This window comes from Clarias gariepinus, chromosome 24 (genome assembly GCF_024256425.1).
Source record: "Clarias gariepinus isolate MV-2021 ecotype Netherlands chromosome 24, CGAR_prim_01v2, whole genome shotgun sequence".
In the NCBI taxonomy this organism is placed as follows: domain Eukaryota; kingdom Metazoa; phylum Chordata; class Actinopteri; order Siluriformes; family Clariidae; genus Clarias; species Clarias gariepinus.
Genome location: NC_071123.1, coordinates 6,973,156 through 7,000,425, shown reverse-complemented (window position 1 = coordinate 7,000,425; position 27,270 = coordinate 6,973,156). Strand labels below are relative to the sequence as shown.

The 27,270-nt window shown below is 38.2% G+C and overlaps 1 protein-coding gene across 3 annotated transcripts; it reads left to right on the top strand.

The window, feature by feature from the left end:
• Window positions 1–23,264: 23,264 nt before the first annotated feature.
• LOC128512511 (uncharacterized) lies at window positions 23,265–26,563 on the top strand. Of its 3 annotated transcripts, none has more exons than XM_053485825.1 (6): window positions 23,265–23,393; window positions 23,514–23,704; window positions 23,789–23,876; window positions 25,558–25,659; window positions 25,785–25,817; window positions 25,989–26,563. In XM_053485825.1, the coding sequence occupies exons 1-6, from the start codon at window positions 23,324–23,326 to the stop codon at window positions 26,135–26,137; spliced, it is 633 nt and encodes a 210-aa protein (XP_053341800.1). In that variant the 5' UTR covers window positions 23,265–23,323; the 3' UTR covers window positions 26,138–26,563. The 3 variants fall into 3 exon arrangements, with proteins under 3 accessions (XP_053341800.1, XP_053341798.1, XP_053341797.1); XM_053485823.1 differs by having other exon boundaries at window positions 23,514–23,876; window positions 25,989–26,051; window positions 26,144–26,563; XM_053485822.1 differs by having other exon boundaries at window positions 23,514–23,876.
• Window positions 26,564–27,270: the final 707 nt, after the last annotated feature.

Below are 27,270 nucleotides of genomic sequence, written 5' to 3'. Positions count from 1 at the left end.
GGAAGTGTCCACAAGGTGGAATTTAACTTATTACATGTTGAAAAGGTTCACTGATCTGAAAGATCCAATCATCTCCACCCTGGCACTCACCAATGCTTCTTTGCCAACATTAACACCAGAGGAATGGGAAATTGGCAAAGAAATTACTGATATCATTAAGCCATTTGAGGAGGTCACCACTGAAGTGAGCGGAGAAAAGTAAGTAGTTTAACATTTTTTGCTTATCATTTATAATAAACAAAATTAAACTCTCTATTTTTATACATGATTATATATTTTTATACTTACATTAAGCTAATCATATGTAGAATATACAGTAGATGTTAATTTAGTTATGTAAAGTTGCGTAGTAGAAGAAGCCAATTGCTCGGTCTGTCTGCTGTGCTTCCATAAGCTTTTCTGGTGCAAGTAAGGGGCTCAGTCAAACACACACACACACACACACACACATTGTCTGTCAGAAAGGTCTATGTTTATTAATAGCAAAAGATGGGTTTTTTATATGTTTGACCAAACGCCTGTGCCATTGACATATGTACAAAGAGCATGAACCATTGTAAATGTTCTGGTGAGATCCTGAAGAATCAAAGGAGAGGAAGATAGAGAGGTGTCCATCCAGAGACGAATCACAAGATGATGGCTTGAGTTGGGGGGGGCGGGGGACAGAGAGAGAGAGAGAAAGACAGAGAATGCGAAGGTGAGTGTGGGAGCGTTTGCACCTTTAAGAACAGATGAAAGAGGAGACAGGAAGATGGCAGCAGGGAAGATTTACTACGTTATATCAGATCTATGAGCAGGAGAGTAGAAATAACTCCTTTTTATTTAAAATAATTATTACAAGTTATAAGAAATTATATTAAATATAATTGTTCATCTTTATAGGTTTGTGACTGCCTCCGAAGTCATTTTGATGACAAGAGGTCTTCAGAAGATTGTTGTCAGGTTTCAGAGAAATCCATCCTGTCTAGAACCTGTTAACAAATTAGTGGACACCCTCATGGCTGAAATGAACAGAAGGTTTGGCAAAGTTGAATTTATTGAGAAACTTGCTGATGCTACTTGCTTGGACCCAAGGTTCAAAAAGCAAGCCTTTGTCAATCAACAGGCTGCAGATGAGACAGTAAAGAGGATCAGTACAACTGCAGCACATTTTAACCCAACTCAGGGTGAAGAGGAGACTTCTCCAGATTGTGCTGCAATCGTCACTGCAACAGCCATGTTTTGGGAGGACTTTGACGAAAGGGTAGCAAGCATGAGGCCAATTTCTGCTTCCCATACTGCAGATACAATGATGGAGATGCGGGCCTATCTTGCAGAGCCACTTTTACCCGGCACATCAGACCCTCCGGCATGGTGGAGGAAGAGTTCCCCTGTTTACAAAAGCCTCTTTGAAGTAATGAAGGCTAGACTTTGTAATGTGGCTACATCTATGCCATCTTAGAGAGTTTTTTCTAAGACAGGGCAGATTATCTCTGACAGAAGAAACAGACTGAGCCCATTCAAAGTCCAGGAGCTTGTTTTTCTCAATGCAAACTTGCTCTGAACCAGGTCACAGTGTGTCTGTGTGTTTTGTGTGTTAATTTTTTAAAAACAATATTGTTGTTCGGCTTTATATTGTAATATATTGATAACTATATGTTATTGTTGTGACTCATACTGTAGTGTATAGGGTGAAAACTTTCACTTGTTTATTTAAACTTTCCAATTTATTTTTATTTTTTATTTAAATTATTTAATTTTACAAAAAATAAAAGCAACAGTATAATACCTTCTTTGATGTTTATTTTATATACTTAAATATAATTGCATAGCGTCTATGGGAGTCACAAAAGAACGAACGACTTGGGGACTCATTAGCAGAACCGTTTGTTCAATACTGTTTCCTGTGTAGCACTGCATAGCGTCTATGGGAGTCACGTGACAAAAGAACGAACGACTCAGGACCGAAAAGACTCAAATGTAATTACTCAATTCTGTTTCCTGTATATATTATATTATATTATATTATACTATATAACATATGGAGGTTTTGCGATGCTTTGCGCATGCACGCCCAATAGAAAATGAACGAGTCACTCTCCGGGACGACTCGTTCATCTGAGTCATGTTAAAGATTCGTTGAAAAAGAACGAATCGTTCATGAACGACCCATCACTACTTATTGCTCCAGCCTGCAGTTATCCCTACTTGCACGAACACGTAATACTGTTGTGTATTACTTGAAGATTAATTAACATCAGCTTATCTGTAATACAGTTATATGAAAACACTTAAACTCGGGGCACTCTCTTTCACAGGTATACCTGAACTCACTCATTACATGCTAAACGCTTACACTCTACTAGCGTCCACGCCCAATCCTCAGCCTAGTGTACCAATTAGGGTGCTTCCGCTAGTAGTTGATTGTTACACAGACAGCACTCTTAAAGAAACATGCACAATATTATCAGTCATTATCAAAGTACAGTGAAACCTCGGATAACGAGTAACGCGGTTTACGAGTGTTCCGCAAGACGAGCAAAGATTTTTAATAAATTTTGACTTGAAAAACGAGTGTTGTCTTGGTTTATGAGTACCGAGTATCATGTATCACGCATGCGCTTCTTGTTTTGACACCCCGTGCCACATCATCACAACTGAGCTGACAGTTTTTCACTCTTGTGCTGCAGAGTTGTAGGTAATCGTCTCCCCTGCTGGGTAAATATATATATATATACACACACACACACAAACGCACACTCAGAAACTCTGCAGGCACTAAGCAGGTTGGGTCTTAGTGCCTGCAGAGTTTCTGTGTGTGTGTGTGTGTGTGTGTGTGTGTGTCTTTTGGGAACCTGAGAGGAGGGGGGTGAGTGTGTGTGTCTGAGGTCAGGAAACAGCTGGATACGTCCACATGTGTTAGTCCAAAAGCTTACACTCTTTTTTCTTTATTCTTCAGCATAAAAGCTTTATCAGAAGTGCCACATATAACCAAAACTCAATGAGCAGTAGTGAGTATATTCCAGGACTCAGATAGTGGATGACTAGTTCGGGTAGCATGAGGAATCATTTTCACACATGAACTGACCACCACAGAATCAAATAAAAGTCTTTGGAATGAGTGGAGAAGACTTTATAGAGTGAAAATTTCAACTCTTTTTATTCTTTTAAATAAAACCAGAGTCTCTCTCATAATGACTGAAATCACCAGACATGGTATTCAGGGACAGGCATTAAAATGGTTTAAATCATACCTGTCCGATCAATACCATTTTGTAGTTCTAAATAGAGAACCGTCTGGTGTAATGTCAGTGAAACATGGGGTCCCACAAGGGTCAGTTTTAGAAACACTTCTTTTCTCAATATACATGCTTCCCTTGGGTAACATCATTAGAGGACATGGGATTAATTTTCATTGTTATGCTGATGATACCCAATTATATATCTCAACAAAACCAGACGAAGTACCTAAGTTGTCTAGACTAACTGAGTGTGTCCAGGACATAAAAGATTGGATGACCAATAACTTTCTTTTACTAAATTCAGATAAGACAGAGATATTACTTATTGGCCCAAAAACCAGTACACAACAGCTTTCTCAATTCAGCCTGCGTTTAGAAGGATGTACTGTTACTACTAGCTCAACAGTAAAAGACCTGGGTGTAGTATTAGACAGCAACTTGTCCTTTGAAAATCATATTTCCAATATCACAAAAACAGCCTTTTTCCATCTTAGAAATATTGCCAAACTTAGGAGCATCTTATCCGTATCTGATGCAGAAAAGCTAGTTCATGCATTCATGACCTCCAGACTGGACTATTGTAATGCATTACTAGGTGGTTGTCCTGCATCCTCAATAAACAAGCTTCAGTTAGTCCAAAATGCAGCAGCCAGGGTTCTCATTAGATCCAGAAAATACAATTACATAACGCCAATATTATTAACGCCAATAGCATTGGCTACCTGTTAAGTTTAGAATCAATTACAAAATAGTATTACTTACATACAAGGCCTTAAATGGTTTAGCTCCCTCATACCTAACCAGTCTTCTGATACGCTATAATCCACCACGCTCCTTAATATTGCAAAACTCTGGACTTCTGGTAATTCCCAGAATTTCTACAAAAGGGGGTAGGGCTATTTCATATTTAGCGCCAAAGCTAAAGCAGACAGTGTTCGGGGCTCAGACACAGTTTCCCAGTTTAAAAGTAGACTTAAGACACATCTCTTCAATCTGGCATACACGTAACTCATCCCATAACTTCATACGTCAGTACATCTATCCTGAATTTCAACTACGCTAATTCTCTCCTTCTGTTCTCTATTTTTCTATCCATCCCGAGGCATCTGGAGATTGTGCCAGCTTCAGGGAGTTTTTCCTTACCACTGTCGCCGTCACCCTTGGCTTGCTCATCAGAGACATTTCATTCATCATTCATTCATTTATCTCATTATTATCTAGACACATTTATCTCACACATAAACACAAATATTTTCCTTTTTAAAAAATAAATAAATAAATAAAATTTTCTTTCATTTTTGTGAAGCTGCTTTGAGACAATGACCATTGTTAAAAGCGCTATATAAATAAAATTGAATTGAATTGAATTAAACATGTAAATGTCTTAGTAGATAATTTTCCTCAAATTCCTTAAACCAAGTAAAATATTCGTTGCTTGTTTAATTTATTCTTAAATCTGAAAATGTTTTAGATGATTGATTGATTGAATGATTGATTGATCCGGAGGAAAATTCCAGATATCCAGCATTTCCATTACAGGTAATTGGTTTGTCTGTGTTTTTTTAAATGTAAAGCTTCTCAGGAAGTCATATGTAGAAATCACCATGCAACTTTAGTAACCTTTAGCGCTTTAATGCTTTTACTCTTATAGGACAAAGTTTGTGCATAAATGAAATTATGAGCCACTTTGTTGTTTCCACTGAGCTCCAGTTTGATGTCCTGCTGCTGTGAACTTTAATTAATCTCTCCTCAGATCAGATAATGTAGAGAAGAAGATCGTGTAGCATTATTATTATTATTATTATTATTATTATTATTATAAACTAGTAATAAAGTATTAGTACACCTCATGTGACCAGAATAAACTGGAGTCATTAAATCTTTTGGCTTGTACTAATGTTTCAGGTACTCAGAGTGTGTGGTTTTTTATTTTGAAGTGTTTTCAGGAAGTCATGTGAAAACTCTCAGCATCACCGGTCTGAATGTGCTGTGTCAACACTTTTTGCAGCTTCCTGATCGTACAAGGAGGTTTAATGGTGTTGTTCCATGTTTGAAAACGGTGAGTTTTCCAGTTTTGGTGCAACACAACTATCAAGAATTTAGCAGAGGATGATATTGTATCCAGGAAATGTGGATAAGAAAAAAGTGAAGTTACATTACTTAGGCATTAGTTCCCTGAGAAATGGACAGGAGAAATCAAAGCTATGTTTAATGGTGAAAGTAAGATAATTTTCACATGCAGTGTGACAAGGTTTGGGACTAAACAGCTGTGTGGCCATATGAAAACCACTTGCTAGTGAGACTAATCAGAAAAAAGGCTTCAGTTTGCTAGGGAGTATAAAGATTGGACTTTGGATCCAAGGAAAAAGGTCATGTGGTCTAATGAGTTCAGCTTGACCCAATACCAGAGTTATGAGCGCATCAGGGTAAGAAGGGAAGCACATGCAATGCACCCTTTATGCATACAATACATACTCTGAAGGCAGTGTTGTGTAACTTTGCTGTGAGCCTCTTTAACGCTGCAATAAATACATTTCTGCCATAAAATTGTGGTTCTTGTAATATAAACAGTTAATAAGTCTAAGTATTCATCATGCGCATGCGTGTGCGCGCATTTGGGCGTGTGTAAAGTCTTCCGTCACGAGTACTTGTGGTTTTATAAGTTTAAGCCTTCTCAAGAAGAGATATGTAGAAACCATTTATTTATTTTTATTTTTTATGAGAAGCAGCCTCATGATCTTTTAATGGCGCATTTTAAGATCAGATGTTTTGAGGTGTTGATGGTTTATTGGTGCTGTTTGGTGTTCAGAAACGGTGAGTTAAAATCGGAATTCGCATGGTACAGTATACTGTGGGTAAATATTTTATATGAGACAGAGATCATCAGAAATGAGGTAGTTTCATCTGAGGACGCTTTTACTGTATGCTTACAGTGCAACTTGAGTAAACCTTACTTTTACTCTTGTAGGACAAAGCCTGTGCAAAAATAAACTTGTAAGCCACATTGATGTTTCTGCTGAGCTCCAGTCTGACGTCCTGCTGCCGTGTAACTTTAATCTAACTCCCCTTGGATCAAGTAAGTCTGCAGATATAGCAGTAGTGTGGAGTCAGAGGAGCGCAGTAGTGCAGACTGTAACAGAGATCACTCTAGGGGGACAAGTAAGCTTTTGGACTAACACAGGTGGACGTATCAAGCTGTTTCCTGACCTCTGGGAATCAGGAAACTTCTCCATCATCCTTCAGGAGGTGCAGCCCTATGACCTAAATCTTTACCACTGTGAGCTGGTTAATGGGATCAACTGCAGAATTGCATACCATCAGCTACAGCTTGGTTAGTTATTACACTTTTAGTTTCTTACACACACACACACACACACACACACACACATGCTACTAACAGAAATCTGACATTTGAAAGCATAAAATGCATAAATGTTGATTTTTTTAAGATCCAAATAAATACAGAGTCCAGTGTTTTTACAGGTCCCTCAGATCCTGTTGTCCAGCCTCAGAAATCCATCATCCTAGAAGTATCAGTAGGAGCTATACTTCTGTATTTGTTCATATGCTTTTGCTGCTTAGGTAGTAAATGTAAGTTTTTACATTGACATTTTTACACTACATTGACATTTTTACACTACATTTGTATGTGCTTAAAGTTCAACAGATTAAAGTTTAATAAAACGTGTGGGTGTTTTAGGTGTTGCAGGAAAGCTTAGGCTGGAACCAGGGAGCAAATATAAAAACTGTTACACAGAAGTGTGAGTCGATTTAAAGTGTTAATCAAAATTGCTTGATAAACCTAGTTGCATTTAAGATTAATAGTAATAAATAAAATATTGTACATAATGTCTGTTCCTCCAGGATGTACACTTTTGACACAGAACAGCCATGGTAAATATTTAAGAATGACATTTGCTGAAGTTAATTAAAATAGAAATGCTATTTTATTATTATTATTATTATTATTATTATTACTAATGATAATATTGTTATTAATTGTATTATTATTATTAGTAGTAGTAGTAGTATTAATAATACTAATAATACTACTATTACTACTACTACTACTACTAATAAGAAATAATAAGACTTTATTATTATTATTATTATTATTATTATTATTATTATTCAGCTCATGTTGTTTCTCATATTTCCATCATTGATGATAAATCTTTTTCTTTAGATCACTGAATAAATGCTACATCTAGGCTCTCAGAAGAGTCAAAGCAGGACTGAGGAGATTGAGAGAGAGAGAGAGATCTCATATAATGAGATCAGTTTTAACTGATGTGTGACTTCTTGATAAATACAATAAACTGCATTTAAGAAATTAAGATACTGTATGTTTATTTATATTTTATGTGTTTTTACGGTTCTGGAGCCATAAAACTGACCTGGAACATACAGAGAATGCATTGCCCAGAATTTTAAGGGAAAATGGCACACCAGTCTATTGCAGAGTACAATTTTAGTTTAGCTACAGCACCTACTGCTACAGTGCTATGAAAAAGTCTTTGCCTTTTCCTAATTTTGTCTTTTTTGCATCATTCTCAATTGACATTTTAATATAACACAAGGATAACCTGAGTAAGTACGAAATACGATAAGAACAAGCTCTCATTTATGCCAAAATATAGAGCATTCTAAACTATTCACAAACTTTATCACCACGGCAATTATTGAGCTTATTAATGTTATTTAAATGTAATTAACATGCACAAAGTCACACAGAGCAGATTTGTTTATAGTGGAACTCTACATTGAGGAGCTTTAACTGTACAACATTTTACAAGATGCATAAAGACATACAGTAGGGCTTGTAAATAATTTGTGGTGTAAATAAAATAATAAAAAGGTAATCAAAAAATAATAAAATAGTAGTATTAGTAGTTAATAAGAAATATTCATAGTGTGTATGTGTGTGTGTGTGTGGGAGGTGGGGGCGGGTATTTTCCATTACAGGTAATTGGTGTCTGTGGTTTTATAAATTTAAAACTTCTCAGGAAGTCATATGTAGAAATCACCATGCAACTTGAGTAATCTTTAACGCTTTAATGCCTTTACTCTTATAGGACAAAGTTTGTGCATAAATGAAATTATGAGCCACTTTGTTGAACTTTAATTCACCTCTCCTCAGATCAGATAAGGTAGAGAAGAAGATATTAGTCGCATTATTATTATTATTATTATTATTATTATTATAAACTAGTAATGAAGTATTAGTACACCTCATGTGACCAGAATTAACTGGAGTAATTAAATCTCTTGGCTTGTACTAATGTTTCAGGTACTCAGAGTGTGTGTTTTTTTTATTTTGAAGTGTTTTCAGGAAGTCATGTGAAAACTCTCAGCATCACTGAATGTGCTGTGTCAACACTTTTTGCAGCTTCCTGATCGTACAAGGAGGTTTAATGGTGTTGTTCCATGTTTGGAAACGGTGAGTTTTCCAGTTTTGGTGCAACACAACTATCAAGAATTTAGCAGAGGGTGATATTGTATCCAGGAAATAATAAGAACAAATCATGAAGGACAAATTATGCAGTATGCTTGGTGAAGTTACATTACTTATGCATTAGTTCCCTGAGAAATGGACAGTAGAAATCAAAGCTATGTTTAATGGTGAAAGTAAGATAATTTTCCCACGCAGTGTGACAAGGTTTGGGACTAAACAACTGTGTGGCCATATGAAAACCACTTGCTAGTGATACTAATCAGAAAAAAGGCTTCAGTTTGCTAGGGAGTATAAAGATTGGACTTTGGATCAAAGAAAAAGGGTCATGTGGTCTAATGAGTTCAGCTTGACCCAATACCAGAGTTATGAGCGCATCAGGGTAAGAAGGGAAGCACATGCAATGCACCCTTTATGCATACTATGCATACTCTGAAGGCAGTGTTGTGTAACTTTGCTGTGAGCCTCTTTAACGCTGCAATAAATACATTTCTGCCATAAAATTGTGGTTCTTGTAATATAAACAGTTAATAAGTCTAAGTATTCATCATGCGCGTGCGTGATAAATAAATAAACGGTAGAAACAGTTAATTTATTTTTATTTTTTTATGAGAAGCAGCCTCATGATCTTTTAATTGCGCATTTCAAGATGAGATGTTTTGAGGTGTTGATGGTTTATTGGTGCTGTATCATGTACACTTTTGACACAGAACAGCCGTGGTAAATATTTCAGAATGAAATTTGCTGAAGTTAATTAAAATAGAAATGCTATTTCATTATTATTATTATTATTATTATTATTATTACTACTACTACTAATAATAATAATAAGATTATTGTTATTGTATTTGTAGTGTTTTGACTATATATAAGTTGCCCTAAATGAAGCCCCTTTAAGAGTGCAATGATGGGGAGGAGCATGTTAAGTAGACCCATCAGGGAAAGAGGAAGTTTAAGTTGGGTTTTTACGGCAGATGCTGGCCGAATTTGTATGTTCCATTTTATGTTGCATCTAATCAGTAAAAAGTTACAAACATCTCAGCCTCCCATCATTCGAGTACATTTTCTAATCTGTGAAGGAGAATACTATGATCAATAGTGTCAAAAGCTGCACTGAGGTCGAGTAACACAAGTATAGTGAAGCAACCCTGATCAGAGGCCACTAGGAGGTCATTTACTACTTTAACGAGTGCTGTCTCTGTGCTGTGATGAGGCCTAAATCCTGACTGATAGAGTTCGTTTATGCTATTTCTATGTTCATATGAAGATAGCTGCTGTGATACTACCTTTTCCAGAATTTTAGAGAAGGGGGGATATCGGCCTGTAATTGGAAAGCTGACAGGGGTCAAGGTCAGGTTTCTTGATTAGTGGTTTAATAACTGCTAATTTAAGGGATTTAGGAACATACTGTACCCACTGCTGAGTGAACAGTTAATTACTTTCAACAGGGGTTCTGTTATTGCTGGAACTATCCGCTTGAGAAAATGTGTTGGTATAGTATACAGGTCCTTCTCAAAAAATTAGCATATTGTGATAAAGTTCATTCTTTTCTGTAATGTACTGATAAACATTAGATTTTCATATATTTTAGATTCATTACACACAACTGAAGTAGTTCAAGCCTTTTATTGTTTTAATATTGATGATTTTGGCATACAGCTCATGAAAACCCAAAATTCCTCAAATAATTAGCATATCATTAAAAGGTTCTCTAAAAGAGCTATTGACCTAATCATCTGAATCACTAATTAACTCTAAACACCTGCAAAAGATTCCTGAGGCTTTTTAAAACTCCCAGCCCGGTTCATTACTCAAAACCGCAATCATGGGTAAGACTGCCGACCTGACTGCTGTCCAGAAGGCCATCATTGACACCCTCAAGCAAGAGGGTAAGACACAGAAAGAAATTTCTGAACGAATAGGCTGTTCCCAGAGTGCTGTATCAAGGCACCTCAGTGGGAAGTCTGTGGGAAAAAAAAGGTGTGGCAGAAAACGCTGCACAACGAGAAAAGGTAACCGGACCCTGAGAAAGATTGTGGAGAAGGACCGATTCCAGACCTTGGGGGACCTGCGGAAGCGGTGGACTGAGTCTGGAGTAGAAACATCCAGAGCCACTGTGTACAGGCGTGTGCAAGAAATGGGCTACAGGTGCCGCATTCCCCAGGTCAAGCCACTTTTGAACCAGAAACAGCGGCAGAAGCGCCTGACCTGGGCTACAGAAAAGCAGCACTGGACTGTTGCTCAGTGGTCCAAAGTACTTTTTTCGGATGAAAGTAAATTTTGCATGTCATTCGGAAATCAAGGTGCCAGAGTCTGGAGGAAGACTGGGGAGGGGGAAATGCCCAAATGCCTGAAGTCCAGTGTCAAGTACCCACAGACAGTGATGGTCTGGGGTGCCATGTCAGCTGCTGGTGTTGGTCCACTGTGTTTTATCAAGGGCAGGGTCAATGCAGCTAGCTATCAGGAGATTTTAGAGCACTTCATGAAGCATCCTGGGCCTCCATAACACCTCAGCAGTGCCACAGGCTGATTGCCTCCATGCCACGCCGCATTGAAGCAGTCATTTCTGCAAAAGGATTCCCGACCAAGTATTAAGTGCATAACTGAACATAATTATTTGAAGGTTGACTTTTTTGTATTAAAAACACTTTTCATTTTGGTCGGATGAAATATGCTAATTTTTTGAGATAGGAATTTTGGGTTTTCATGAGCTGTATGCCAAAATCATCAATATTAAAACAATAAAAGGCTTGAACTGCTTCAGTTGTGTGTAATGAATCTAAAATATATGAAAGTCTAAGGTTTTTCAGTACATTACAGAAAATAATGAACTTTATCACAATATGCTAATTTTTTGAGAACGACCTGTACATAATATACAGGGTTATATTTTGAAGAGGAGATGAGTGAAATTAGTTCTCTCGCTTCAAGGGGAGTAAAGTATTCTAGGTTCTGATGTGATGTGATTAATTTATCATCTGTATCACTTAAATTGTCTGGTTTCAAAGCCTGAATTTTTTGCCTAATATTTATGATTTTGTTATTAAAAAAGTTCATAAAATCCTCACTACTGTATGTTGTTGTTGTGGAGATTTCTGCAGTGGTCCTGTTATTAGTTCATTTAGCTTTGGTATTAAATTAAAATCTAGGATTATTCTTGTTATTTTCTATGAGAGTAGAGAGATACAGTACATTAATCTAGCAGCACTGAGAGCTTTTCTATAGTTCAGGATGCTCTCCTTCCATGCTATTTGGAATACTAACAATTTAGTTTGACGCCATTTGCGTTCTAATTTCCGAGCGGTTTGTTTTAGAGTGCGTGTGTGGTCATATACCAAGGAGCGAGTTTTTTATCCCTAATCATTTTTTTTTAAAACTGGAGCTACATTATCTAAGCTATAACGAAGTGTTGACTCTAGATATTCAGTCGCTTGATCGAGTTCTGTGGAGTCAGATGGTGATCCAATCAGAGTTGATAACTCTGCGAGATTATTGATAAAGCTCTGTGTGGTATTTGATGTGAATGTATGTTTAAGGCGGTAGCGCGGTGCTGTGCGTACATTACTATTATGACACACTTTAATCGCGACAAGACAGTGATCTGAGATAACTTCAGACTGTGGAATTGTAATTATGTTTCTTATACTTAATCCGAATGATAATATTAAGTCCAAAGTGTGACCTGCTTTATGAGTGGGTCCTACTACACACTGATTTACTCCTACTGAGTCTAGTATGGACATAAATGCTGTTCTCAGAGGGTCTTCTGGATTCTCAAAATGAATATTAAAATCTCCAGCAATTAACGCTTTGTCTACGGATACGACAAGGTTTGAGAGAAAATCTGCAAATTCACAGAGAAACTCAGAGTACGGCCCTGGGGGTCTGTAAATGATGATTAGCGGAAACGTCTAAGCTGACCTTATGTTACTGTAGAGAATTTCAAATGCCGGGTTTCAAATCCAGGTTTCTGTTAAACATAATATATCAAATTTCTGATCCGTTATAATTTCATTAACAATAACTGCTTTAGATGCGAGAGATCTAATATTTTACAGTCCTAGCTTCAGATCAGAGGTGCCGGCTACGCATTCAGTGTGATCAGAGTTTGTGGTATCTATGTTAATTAAATGACTAAAACAGTCTTTCTGATTCTTTCTACATTTTTGCTTACAGTGAACCCTGGGTGACGACTCTATGCAGCTAGCAGACGGTTGGATTAGCCTGTCTGTCTGCTCCCTGGCCTGGGCTCTGGATTGTCACCGATTAACTAGGCCTCTTCTGAGACTATGAGCTATACTAGAGGAAATGAGAGCAGCACCTTTATGAGTGGGATGGACACCGTCCCGCCCTAACAGGCCAGTTTTGCCCTCAAAGGTCTTCCAATTATTTATGAAGCCCAAATTATTTTCGGAGCACCACCTGGACATCCAGCGGTTCAGCGACCATAACCTGCTGTAAGATATGTCGCCACGTCTCATTGGGATGGGACCAGAGCATACTACTCCATCGGACATCGCCTTCGCTAGTTTAAACACCTCTGTAAAGTTATTCTTGCTAACCTCTGACTGACGAACGCGTATATCGTTAGCTCCAGCATGTACTACTATCTTAGAGAAATTGTGCTGTCCTAAGATTACCTGCTATGTCCGGTGCTCTGGCTCCCGGGAGTTTTAACTGTGTATAACTGATGTGTGACTTATTGATAAATACAATAAACTCCATTTAAATAATTAAGATACTGTATGTTTATTTATATTTCATGTGTTTTTACAGTTCTGGAGCCATAAAACTGACCTGGAACATACAGAGAATGCATTGCTCAGAACTTTAAGGGAAAATGGCACATTTCAGAGTACAATTTTAGTTTAGCTACAGCACCTACTGCTACAGTGCTATGAAAAAGTCTTTGCCTCTTCCTAATTTTTTTTCACAATTGACATTTTAATATAACACAAGGATAACCTGAGTTAATACGAAATACGATAAGAACAAGCTCTTATTTATGCCAAAATATAGAGCATTCTAAACTATTCACAAACTTTCAATCACCACTGTAATTATTGAGCTTATTAATGTTATTTAAATGTGATTAACATGTGAAACTAGTGGAACTCTACATTGAGGAGCTTTAACTGCATTTTACAAGATGCGTGAAGACATACAGTAGGGCTTGTAAATAAATGGTATATATAAAATAATAAAAAGGTAATAAAAAAATAAAATAAAATAGTAGTATTAGTAGTAAATAAGCCATGTTCAAAGTGTGTGTGTATGTAGGAGGTGGGAGTGGCGATTTTCCATTACAGGTAATTGGTGTCTGTGGTTTTTATAAATTTAAAGCTTCTCAGGAAGTCATATGTAGAAATCACCATGCAACTTGAGTAATCTTTAACGCTTTAATGCCTTTACTCTTATAGGAAAAAGTTTGTGCATAAATGAAATTATAAGCCACTTTGTTGTTTCCACTGAGCTCCAGTCTGATGTCCTGCTGCCGTGTAACTTTAATTCATCTCTCCTCAGATCAGATAAGGTAGAGACGAAGATTGCGCAGCATTATTATTATTATTATTATTATTATAAACTAGTAATGAAGTATTAGTACACCTCATGTGACCAGAATTAACTGGAGTCATTACCTTTCTTGGCTTGTACTAATGTTTCAGGTACTCGGAGTGTGTGGTTTTTCGTTTTGAAGTGTTTTCAGGAAGTCATGTAAGAACTCTCAGCATCACCGGTCTGAATGTGCTGTGTCAACACTTTTTGCAGCTTCCTGATCGTACAAGGAGGTTTAATGGTGTTGTTCCATGTTTGAAAACAGTGAGTTTTCCAGTTCTGGAGCAATACAACTGTCAAGAATTTAGCAGAGATCTCTCAGCTAGAGTGATATTGTATCCAGGAATTGTGGATAAGAAAAAATCATGAAAGACAAATTATACAGTATGCTTGGTGAAGTTATATTACTTATGCATTACTTGCCTGAGAAATAGACAGTAGAAATCATAGCTATGTTTAATGGTGAAATTAAGATAAAACACGGATTGGGACTAAACAGCTGTGTGGCCATATGAAAACCACTTGCTAGTAAGACTAATCAGAAAAAAGGCTTCAGTTTGCTAGGGAGTATAAAGATTGGACTTTGGATCAAAGGAAAAAGGTCATGTGGTCTGATGAGTTCAGCTTGACCCAATACCAGAATGATAAGCGCATCAGGGTAAGAAGGGAAGCACATGCAATGCACCCTTTATGCATACTATGCATACTTTGAAGGCAGTGTTATGATCTGTGTTTGCTTAAGTTGGTCAGGTCCAGACTCAGCAATGTTGTGTGGCAAAAAGTGAAGTCAGCTGATGACCTGAATGTACTGAATGACCAGGTTATCACAGTGATGGAGGTTTTGTTCCTTCCCTGATGGCACAGGTATATTACAGAACTCAGACTGTGATAAAGTGGTCCTGGGAGCACAAGGAATCCATTTCACACATGAACTGACCACCACCGGAAAGCCTTTGAGATGTACTGGAGAAGACTTTGTAGAGTAATTGAAATAAAAGCAGACTCTCTCTCACTGGAGGTTCACATACTGTACTTTTGCCACATGCAGATGTCTTATTGAATAATTTTCCTAAAATTCCTTAAACCTTAAAGTATAATACTGATGATGTTTTAGGTCTTATTGCGCATTTGGGCATGTGTGTGTGAGTCTGTGTGTGTGAAGAGTATTTTGTCACGAGTACTTGGTGTCTGGTTTTTTTTTTTTTATTTAAGCCTTCTCAAGAAGAGATATGTAGAAACCGTTTATTTATTTTAATTTTTTATGAGAAGCCGCCTCATGATCTTTTTAATGACGCATTTCAAGATGAGATGTTTTGAGGTGTTGATGGTTTATTTGTGCTGTTTGGAGTTCGGAAACGGAAATTCGCAATACTGTAGGTAAATATATTATATAAAACAGAGATACGTTCAGAAATGGGGTAGTTTCATCTAAGGACGCTTATTGTATTCTCACCATGCAACTTGAGTGTCAAGAACTAACCTTAGGTGACCAGAAGACGTAGCTTTAGCGGTTAGCCCTTTGTTACGTTAATAGTAAACCCAAACGTGGAAGAACACGAGTAGGCAGGATAATCACGCTATTTAGTCTAAGGACTCTCTCACGATTTGACGAACGATTCCGAAATGGCATGGGCAAACTCAATGACTGAGCGATGTGCTATGGTTTGTTTACTTCTTTTATGCTTCCTGGTTCATGACAGTACCCCCCTGTCCAGGACTGGCTCCAGACGGTCCTGGGGTGAAGGATACCCTTTGACGGTAGTCCCAGATGAGCTTGGGGTCGAGGATGAACCGCGCTGGGATCCAAGATCGCTCCTTGGGGCCAATTAGCCCTCCCAATCGACCAGGTACTGGGTACCTCTGCCCCGAAGGTGCGAGTCGAGGATCCGTCGCACGGTGTTATTGGGACCGCCGTCAATGATTCGGGGAGGAGGAGCAGGGGGGTGGGTGGAATCATGGGTGAAGTGATGAAGGGTTTTAGTTGAGAAATATGGAACACTGAGTGGATCCGGAGCGCCGCAGGCAGCTGGAGCCGGTAGGTGACAGGGTTGATCTGTAGATTGATGCGGTATGGACCGATGAACCTTGGTGAAAGTTTCCGGGATTCTGTATGTAGATGGAGGTTTTTTGTTAAGAGCCATACCTTGTCATCTACTTTATACAAACGTCCGGTGTGTCTACGGCGGTGTTGGGTGATGTACTTGGCGTTGGTACGTTGGATGGCACGGTTGGCTTGACTCCATAGCCGTAGACACCTACGGACCAACTGTTGGGCCGATGGTACGTCAACCTCCGGTTCTTGATGGGCGAACATCGAAGGTTGGAAACCATAGCATACCTCAAATGGGCTTAATATGGTAGCCGAGGAGACGTGGAGGTTGTGAGACAGTTCTGCCCATGTGAGGCAGTGGGCCCAGGAGCGCTGGTGATCAGAAACAAAACATTTCAGGTAGCGCTCTGGCTGTTGGTTGGTCCGTTTTGTCTGACCATTAGTCTGGGGGTGGTAACCGGAGGACAGACTAGTGGTAAAATTGATCAGACGGCAGAAGGCCTTCCAGATCCGCCCTCTTTGGTGCCACCGTGTTCACAAAGTTGGACTTCCGGAGCGCCTACAACTTGGTGCGTATCAGAGAAGGCGATGAGTGGAAGACGGCCTTCATCAATCACACCGGACATTATGAAAGCCTGGTCATCCCATTTGGACTCTGGTCAGGTCTTTTATTTGTGAAGCCAGTCCTTCGTAGAAGGATGTCTGGAACGCGGCATCCCGCCAATTGGTCTGCACAGCGAGGGTCCGGAATTCAGCTGCCTAACCGGATAGCAACGAAACCAGATGAGCGATATGTACCCGATCGTTGGAGTACTTGGTGGAATTTAACTCAAACACCAGATCAAGCGCTGTCAAAGACACACTACACTTCCTGTCCGTGCCATCCCATTTATCTGAAAGTGCCAGAAATACATCAGTAGGAGGGGAGGGGGGTTGGTGCGGCTCTGCGGCCGCCGCGAGGGGAAGCCGGCTAGCCGTGCTATCCACAGTCACACGGAGATCCCCGTCCGCGACGTCTTGGAGGCCAAGCCACATAGCTTGTTGATAAGCTTGGCGTGCTGATCTACTACGTCGCAGAGGCGCGCATGATCCGCTGGGTTCACCGCAGATACTTCAGTCAAGAACTAACCTTAGGTGACCAGAAGACGTAGCTTTAGCGGTTAGTCCTTAAATGGTAAACCCAAACGCGGAAGAACACGAGTAGGCAGGATAATCACGCTATTTAGTCTAAGGACTCTCACAAATGGGGAGCAAGGAAAAGACACAATCTAACCCGCGTCCTATAAACACATGGGCAAACTCAATGACTGAGCGATGTGCTATGGTTTGTTTACTCCTTTTATGCTTCCTGGTTCGCGACCGCTTTACTTCCGGGTCCTAGTGCCGTTTCGGACCGAGTGTGCATGACATTGAGTAAACATTACTTTTACTCTTATAGGACAAATTCTGTGCAAAAATGAACTTGTAAGCAACATTGATGTTTCTGCTGAGCTCCAGTCTGACGTCCTGCTGCCGTGTTACTTTAATCTAACTCTCCTTGGATCAAATAAGTCTGCAGATATAGCAGTAGTGTGAAGTCAGAGGAGCGCAGTAGTGCAGACTGTAACAGAGATCACTCTAGGGGGACAAGTAAGCTTTTGGACTAACACAGGTGGACGTATCAAGCTGTTTCCTGACCTCTGGGAATCAGGAAACTTCTCCATCATCCTTCAGGAGGTGCAGCCCTATGACCTGGATCTTTACCACTGTGAGCTGGTTAATGGGATCAACTGCAGAATTGCATACCATCAGCTACAGCTTGGTTAGTTATTACACTTTTAGTTCCTTACACACACACACACACACACACTACTAACAGAAATCTGACATTTGAAAGCATAAAATGCATAAATGTTGATAGATCCAAATAAATACAGAGTCCAGTGTTTTTAGAGGTCCCTCAGATTGTCCAGCCTCAGAAATCCATCATCCTAAAATTATCAGAAGTAGCAATACTTCTGTATTTGTTCATATGCAGTTGCTGCTTAGGCAGTAAATGAGAGTTTTCGCATGTACAGTACACTACATGGACTTTTTGTATGTGCTCATAAATTTAGAGTTTAACCGATTAAAGTTTAATAAAACGTGTGGGTGTTTTAGGTGTTGCAGGAAAGCTTAGGCTGGAACCAGAGAGCAAATATAAAAACTGTTACACAGAAGTGTGAGTCGAATTAAAGTGTTAATCAAAATTGCTTGACAAACCTAGTTGCATTTAGGATTAATAGTAATAAATAAAATATTGTATATAATGTCTGTTCCTCCAGTATGTACACTTTTGACACAGAACAGCCGTGGTAAATACTTAGGAATTATATTTGCTAAAGTAAATTAAAATAGAAATTATGTTTATTAATAATAATATTAATTATTATTATTATTATTAGCATCCGAGTGGCGCAGTGGTAAAGCGCTTGCCCTATCATCCGAAGATCGCTGGTTCAATTCCTGGGTGATGCTGTAACCTCTCGCGGTCGGAGGTCTAGAGAGAGCTGATTGGCCGAGCTCTCTTAGAGGGGAGGGATGAGAGGTACTTTGTGCTCCCACATTTATCACGGCTCTACAGCCAATCTGTGAGCTCGCGCAAGCGGAAGGAGCAGATAGCGTTGTCCTCCGAGTGTGGGTGTCACGTGGTTCGGAGGAAACACGTGATAGTCTTCAGGCCTCCCGACTGAGTGGTAGTAGTAGCCTTAATGTGGGAGCCCCCTAGTGACAGGGAGGAATTGGACAATGGGAAAAAAATACTACTAATAATATTACTAATACTACTAATAATAATGTTAGTAGTAATAATAATAATAATAATAACAATTTTATGTAACCTCTGCCACAGAGAAGAAGTTAAATTAGAGTTACCAACCTCAAAAATCACCAACTGACAAATGGTATCTCAGGTTAAAGCTGTTATGAAGGCTTTACAGAGTATAAGCAGTAGACACAGCTCATTGTAAAACTAGAATATTGCATAGTGTGGACACCTTCAGCATTGTTTTAAAGTGTAGAAATTAATAAAAATTAGGAAAGACCATGGAATTTGGAAGAACCTTTGGAATTTTAGTCCAAAATGTTGACTGGTAGTGTAGATCTAATGACCTGATTTTTGCATGTGCAAACACACTGCTCTTGAGTTGTGGGAACCTTTCTATGCTGATTTTCAGAGGCAAGGGTATTGGTGGCTGGTCTAAACTGCAACTTTCTCATGCACATTTTGTTTCTGCATCCTTCTTTCATTATTCTTCAGCATGAAAGAATTTATCAGAAGTACACAACCACATATACTGTACAACTCAGCAGATAGGTAGGTGGTGTAGCTGATCAACTGTGTTTGCAAAGCTAGATATTAAATACTGATACTGCAGTGTGCATTGTGCAAGTTTTTTCTAACCCTAAACTTAGGTACTGTGCCCCTTCTCTTAAATCCCTACTGTAGTTGCCTGCATCAGATGTACAATACTAATGTTTGCCTACAAAGCTTAAAAAACAGACTAGACCAGACCAGAAAACGCCCCCTTGCACCCCGCCCCCCCCAACGACACACAACTTAAAGCATGAATCCCCCCCTCCCAAAAAATACCAATATAGCCAATATATTTATTTTTGATTTGAATTTTATAGTTTGCATCTTCAAAGGGTTTATATACAAACATTTCAATCTTATTGACCATTTTTAAGATGATCCACTTATTGCATGCTTGTTTCCATGGAAATGGTTTGTGTTACATTGTGGTTATCTGTTTTCTGCAGCTTTTGACCTTTATATAGCTCTTACGGTCTTGCACGCTCTGGGCGTATGATAATATCTGCATTACCCATGACGTGTGCTAATAGTTCGCTTTGTTTATGACGGTCGTGTTGTTGCAAAGGTTCTGGTCCTTATTTTGTGACGCATTCATGCAATTATCTGATCAGCTAATTATGTAGCAGGATCTATGAAACAATGCAAATACAGGACAAGAGCGTCAGGTAATGCATACATTTCACAGAGTGCAGGGGAAATGTGAGCTCAATGATTTTGACCACAATCACTGTTGCAAGTGGCAGAGGAGCTGATATGGAAGTTTCAGAAACTGCAGAACTCCTGAGACTTCCAGTACTTGCACAACAGGAAAAAAAAAAAATCATACTGTACAAAACCTGTGCTGAACAGAAAAACATATCAGAACAAGTACTGTACACCCCTTCACGGGAACCATATTCTGTAATGGCAGTGACCTGTTTCAACAGGATGACGTGCCTGACACACTGCAAACACAGAGTACAGAGCCATGACAAACTATTTGCCCTATTCCTGATTGCTTTTTATTTTTGTTTGCCACACTTAAATGATTCAGATCAAACTAATTTTAATATAACAAAGTTTGAGTAAATACAAAATGCAGTTTTTAATATGTAATATAATGATTTTATTTATTAAGGGAAAAGCTGTTAAAACTTGCTTAGCACTATTGTCACGAATGGGGTGTAATGGCGGATGTTGTCGCCGTGGGCGAAAAGAGCAGGCATAAGCGCAGAGGGGTTTTGTAACCAAAAAGAGTCTTTTAATAAGGTCCACAGTATATAAATAATTAAGACACACAAAACAAACAAAGGAACAAAAACTCAAATACTCAAAAACATAGGGTGAAACATGGGCTCTCTGGCAAGACACAGGCAGTGTCACTCGTTACACGAAGCCTAAGCCCTGTGGCGAAACACAGGCTTAAGGACGAGACACATGACATGACTCAAACTAGGCATGGAGCTGAAACGGGACAAAACATGACGAGAGACTAGAGACACGATGAGACGAGGGACTAGAGACAGGACTAAGGCTAAAAACTAGGGGACACTCAAAGGCTAAAGACACAGGGAAACCAGGGAGACTAGAGATACGAAAAGGCTAGAAACACAAAGGGGCAATGGCTAGAAGCATGACAGTTAGCTAAACCTGATAATTAGCTAAACCTAGCAGTTAGCTCAAAATGTTTTTTAGCTAACCAAGCTCCTAGCCAAACACACCTAGCTACTTACCTATCTGGCTAAACACACAAGTAAACAGGAGGACAAACAACAATACTTACATACACATTAAACACACCACACTTGACATGACTGAGTCAGCTCCATAAACTTAATTACATTTACAATCCATGTTGGCAATGATAACATTTACAGTTAACATTGCCAACATGAGAGCCAAACCCTACAAAACTTAAATCAAAATATAAACTGAACCAAAACAAAATGGCCACATAAATGACAGTAGTACAACCAACAATGCTCGACCCAGTTTCCCAAACAGCTATTTATAGATGGTCTAATGGGCTACCTCGGCTCAGGTGTGCACGCGCGTCACCTGACCGAGGTGCCTTCTGGGAAACTGAGTCAAACTAAAACTACAAAAAACAAACTGCGACCGCTAGTGGTGGTCGCTTACAACTATGTGTAAAAGTAACACCACTCTCTTGCTCAATCATAAATGAACTGAGATTAGCTACATTTTATAAAAAGCTGAGTTACAGATCAGCCTACCAAAATATCTAGAACAATATTTAAAAACTTGCAGGCCTACTTGGCCATTAGTTTGTGACCTTGTTGTAAATAAAAATTAAATCTTCTGGATCTGACCAGAGCATTAGATGATCAAGGAATCAGGAGACTCAGAGCCAGGATTCAGTTGGAGAAGATAGTTTTAATTTGCATGCATGTGTCAATCAGTCAGCCTGGGCAATGAAATCCGAACATAAATGGCAAAACATCCATTTTATACTACGATGTAAACATCGACCCAAGGCCAAGAAAGGAAAAACAAAGGAAGAAAAATACAATCGAGGTTAAAAACATCATGTGAGAACTAAGTAAACAAGGACACTTATTAAGTAAACAAGGACATGTATTAAGTAAACAAGGAACTTATAAAGATCACGCTGACATAAGTCCGTTATTAATGATTAGTGCCATATTCATACAAAATATTAAGGAAAATTAGAAATAAATCCCTCAAGCTCAAGCGTACTTGATTTATGCAGCAGGACAATGATCTAAAACACCAGCACTTCTGAATTGATCACAAAAATAATAATAATAATAATAATAATAATAATATTTATATTTATATATTAATTTATATACCTAATTTAGACTTAGTTTCTTAAACAGGCCATTCATGATTAAAAAACACAAATGTGACTGAATTAAAACAATTCTGGTAAGAAGAGCGGGCCAAAATTCCTCCACAGTGACATGAAAGACTTTTCTCCAGTTATGAATACAATCAACGCAGATGCTTGATTGCAGTTGTTGCCACCAAGAGTGGCACAACCAGTTAGGGGCAATTACTTTTTTCACATAGGGCCAGTTAGGTTTGTACAGATTTTTTGAAATCATCATTTTAAAACTGCATTTTGCATTTACTCAGGTTATCTTTGTGTAATATTACATTTTGTTTCATTATTTGAACCATTTAAGCGTGACAAATATGCAAAAAATAAAATAAAATAATATTAATCAAGGAGGAGCAACTGTAGTTTGCCTATAAGAACCATTGTGTGGCTTTTGTTTACAATAATGTGATTTATGTTTTTTTTCTTCTTCTTTTTCTAACTACTATGATCTTGATGAATGTATTAAATCTAACTGGTCATTAAATGTACAATTCTAATATCTACAGTGTCTCAAAAGTCTCCATACATAGTTTTTTAGCAAACTGTTTTCCATTTTTTCAGATTAGCTATAAAAGATAGCCTTTACACGTGCATTTGTCAAAAAAAATATTTCGAATTCATTCCCAGGGCTGAATCTAAAGTGTGGTTACAGTCAAAGTGTAATCACATTTTGCTTAAATTAGCTTCATCAACTTTGTTTTTAGCGGTGTAAACTCTGTCGTAACTGGAGCTTGGTGTCTGTGGTTTGTTGGGTTGTAGCATTTCAGGAAGTAATGTTCTCAGTCACATGTTCTCACCATCATAGTTCTCACTATCACTGCTTTAAAAGGCTCATTTTAGAAAGCTGCAGCTTAATGTTCATATAATGGTGCAGCTTCTTAACACAATATGTTTCAGTCTGTGGATTCTCTGGTGTTGCTTGCTGTTTGTTCAAGGTAAGGTACATTCTGAATGTGGAAAAAGCAAGCAATCCATGTTAATCTGTTTAAACGTGCGTGTTTTTCCAGTCAGCTAGCTGTTCCTCAATAGTGATTTTGTTATGGGTTTATATGCAGGAGCTGAATGGTGTCAAAACCGCTGCATTAATAGAAGCAACATCTCTACTGAGCTCCAGTCTGATGTCCTGCTGCCGTGTAACTTTAGTCCAACTCTCCTAGGATCAGATAAGTCTGCGGATATAGCAGTAGTCTGGAGTCAGATAAACACAACAACACACAATCTAGTGGAGATCTCTCTACAGGGAATTGTGAGTTCCTGGGATTACAAAGGTGGACGTATCAAGTATTTCTTTAAGCCCTCTGAATCAGGAAACTTCTCCATCCTCATTCAGAAAGTGCAGCTGTATGATGTGAGTCTCTACCAATGTGAGCTGTTTAATGGGACCGGCTGCATCATCGCTTATCAGGAGATACAGCTTGGTTAGTTATTGCACTTTTAGACAATAAAGTGTTGATAAATTTTACTAAACAGTAGTCTCAGCTATTATTGTTTCTATAGTAACAACTTACACAGGGACTTGTATGAAAAAAAAGGAGGTCATTCTTTAATTAATAATAATTGTTAATAATTTATAATTAATTGTAATTGTTGGTAAAAAAAAAAAACTTTTTCTGTAGGAGAAAAATAAATAACTTTTTTATTTAAATAATTAACATTATTCCATTATCCACTAAGGTAGATGATTGCTAAGGTGGAAAAACTACAAAAACTCAATACTCAAGTAAAGGTACAAGTGCATACCTTAAAATGTACTTAACTACCAGTGCAGCCGTACCCAATTGTTTTGAGAATGACACAAATGTTAATTCAATTCTACCATCAGTTCTATGTCATGGTCATGGTAATGGTAAAGCATCCTGAGACCATTTGTGTGTGGGGTTGCTTCTTAGCCAAGGGAGTGGGCTCACTCACAATTTTGCCTAAGAACACAGCCATGAATAAATTAATGGCACAAAAACATCTTCAGAGAACAACGTCTCCCATCCATCCATCCAAGAACAGTTTGGTGATAAACAGTGCCTTTTCCAGCATCATGGAGCACCTTGCCATAAAGCAAAAGTGATAATTAAGTGGCTCTGGAACAAAACATAAAAATTTTGATCATGCAGGAACGGGCTGCCATCAGTCAGGATGTGGCCCAGAAGTTGATTGACAGCATGTCAGGGCAAATTGTAGAGGTCTTGAAAAAGAAGGGTCAAAACAAAAATATTGACACTTCACATAAACTTAATGTAATTGTCAATAAAAGCCTTTGACATTCATGAAATGGTTGTAATTATACTTGAGTATACCGTCTGACAAAAACACTGAAACAGCAGACTCTGTGAAAATTAATATTTGGTTCGAGCCCCAGCTCCACCAGGTTGCCACTGTTGGGCCCTTGAGCAAGGCTCTTAACCCTGTCTGCACCAGGGGAGCTGTGCCGAAAATTTCACAGTGCCGTAATGTATATGTGACAAATAATGGCTTAACGTTACTTAACTTAGTACACACTCTAAAATGTTATTTAACAACCAAAAGTACAAGTACTCCACAAAGAAACAGATCTTTTTGGATATTTCACTGACTGAGTTACTGATAAATGGGAGTTTAAGGGATTTTTAAACCAAGCTAAACTTGCTGGTGTTGATAACATGAATATACAGATTGATAACAACAACATGTGACATTAATTAAAGTAGCGCGATAATAAATTACATAAATTGTGCGGAGTGTTTTGGTAAGCTAATTGCTACCATTGCCACTCTGTAAAATTGTACAAGTATTTTATGTAGTTAAAAATGGTCATACTGCAAGCAAATATAGGATACAATAGAGTCAAAGAATGGACCTAAACATTCTAAGCGTAAATGCTGATGTTTAGATTAGAAAATCAACTCAATCGTTTGTGAAGGAACAAATCTAGTGAGTAAAAGTAGAGGTTTTTCAACAAAAAATGCAGTGAGTAAAAGTAAAAAGCATTACATGGAAAATACTCATTACAGATACAGATAGATTAAATACATATCTCTGCTCGGTTGTTTTTCGACAATCATTTCCTGTCATTACTTAACAGACTGAGATTACTGCCAGATTAATCTGCTTTATAATATTCCGCAGGTCTTGCTACTTTTTTCCATCGAACAGAAATCATCGCAGGAGCATCAGCAGGAGCAGTTTTTCTGTGTTTATTCATAGCATGTGTCTTTATTGGAACAAAGCGTAAGTCTTTTGTACAAACCCCCACATTAGTTACTTTTAGACATGACATTTGTCATACGGTCTATCTTCTAAACAAGGTCGTTTAATGCTGAACAGAATAACACATCTGTACATTGCATTTGCAGGAAAGTGTCGGCTACACCCAGAGAGCACTCACGGTAAGTCTTCATCAGAGGTGTGAATTTTTGAGAGGAAATTGAGACTTCTGTAACGAATTAAAGACTGCTGTTTTCTTGTAGCTTAAAATGATTTAAATCAGTAACACTGAAAGACAAACTTGATCAGTGATTGCAATAACCTATTTATACGTCTGCAATGTCTGTTTCTAGATTGTCCATATGATAACCCAATCTATGCCAGTTACACAGTACAGCTCAGCCATTACGGGAACGGTAAATACCTACTCTCAGATTACTATACTACTTTTTTAAATATCTGTTTCACTTTATCAATCCTTAATAAACTCTGTTTCCCCTAACTTTAGAAGCTCTTGTGAGTGATAACCCCATCTATGAGGCTGCTTGGTACAGAAGAGGCAGCATGTGATGAAGACAATAACCTTTAACAGAGAGCACGTACTGGAGAATTATTTATTCCTGAGAGTCCATACACATTTGCATGGTCATTACTGCAGTGATAGCTTTTGTAACAATGATATGTGATCCTGTTATATATATTTTTATAGCTCTAAAATTTTATGTTTCGTCAGTTCTAAACACTATTATGCATATATTATGTGAAAAATACTTTTTTCCTGGTGTGTTAGAGAATGTGGACAGAATTTAGAAGGTGGTGAAGCATCAATGGCTGTATCTGACTGGTCTGTTACAGTTACTGCAATACTATTGCTCTGGTTTGATAATATAATTATCCCGCCCAACATCAACAATAAAAAAAAGAAAAATGCTTGGAGTGTGTGTGTGTGTGTCACATTCTGTATCAGCACCTTTAGTACAATTAGCCGCAGTTGTTGGAGTATCTGACTACATTTACTTTGTTAGTGTAATTAAGTACATATATTCATATTTTTATTAAAGGTAAAAAGATTTTTCTCTGTAGCAGGTCATTGATTTCATAAATGCAACCCACTATAGTTTTCATACATAGAATAAAAGTAAAAAACAATATATGCAGTGATATCTTCATTTTACAATAGATGTCAAAAGTATGGTGCTCCTCAGGGGTTATGTGGTAAAAAAAAAAAAAACGTTCGCACTGATTACTAAACCACGCACACAGATTACTAAACCGAGCACACTGATTAGTTTACCTGTGTTGTATTGAATTTAGATCCACTATCAAAATACATTTTTTTCTTAGCGCTATCCCAGTGAAAATAGCGTATTCAGTAAAAGGCACGGTTTATTAATCCGCACGCTATGTTTTGTTTTCAGTACGCACAGTTTGTTTGGTTTATTTGCAGCCAATCATGGACGTCTATAATCTTACTCAAGCGAAAGGAGAGGATAGCTGTCATTAGAGTGTGTTACACAGCTGTGCGTGAGCGAGTAGTTCAAGAGCTGGCATCATGTGGTTCTAGTCTAGACTGGTAGTGGTAGTTTTAATGTGGGATCCCATGGGAATACAACTAAATTTAAGGAGAAAACGAGT

What these genes read in the sequence shown, in the direction of transcription:
- LOC128512511 (XM_053485822.1), top strand. Translation starts at nt 23,324, where the DNA reads ATGGTGCAGCTTCTTAACACAATATGTTTCAGTCTGTGGATTCTCTGG. An exon ending in TTGCTTGCTGTTTGTTCAAG is followed by an intron (nt 23,394 to 23,513) that starts GTAAGGTACATT and finishes GTTTATATGCAG; the next exon opens with GAGCTGAATGGTGTCAAAAC. An exon ending in TGTCTTTATTGGAACAAAGC is followed by an intron (nt 25,660 to 25,784) that starts GTAAGTCTTTTG and finishes TTGCATTTGCAG; the next exon opens with GAAAGTGTCGGCTACACCCA.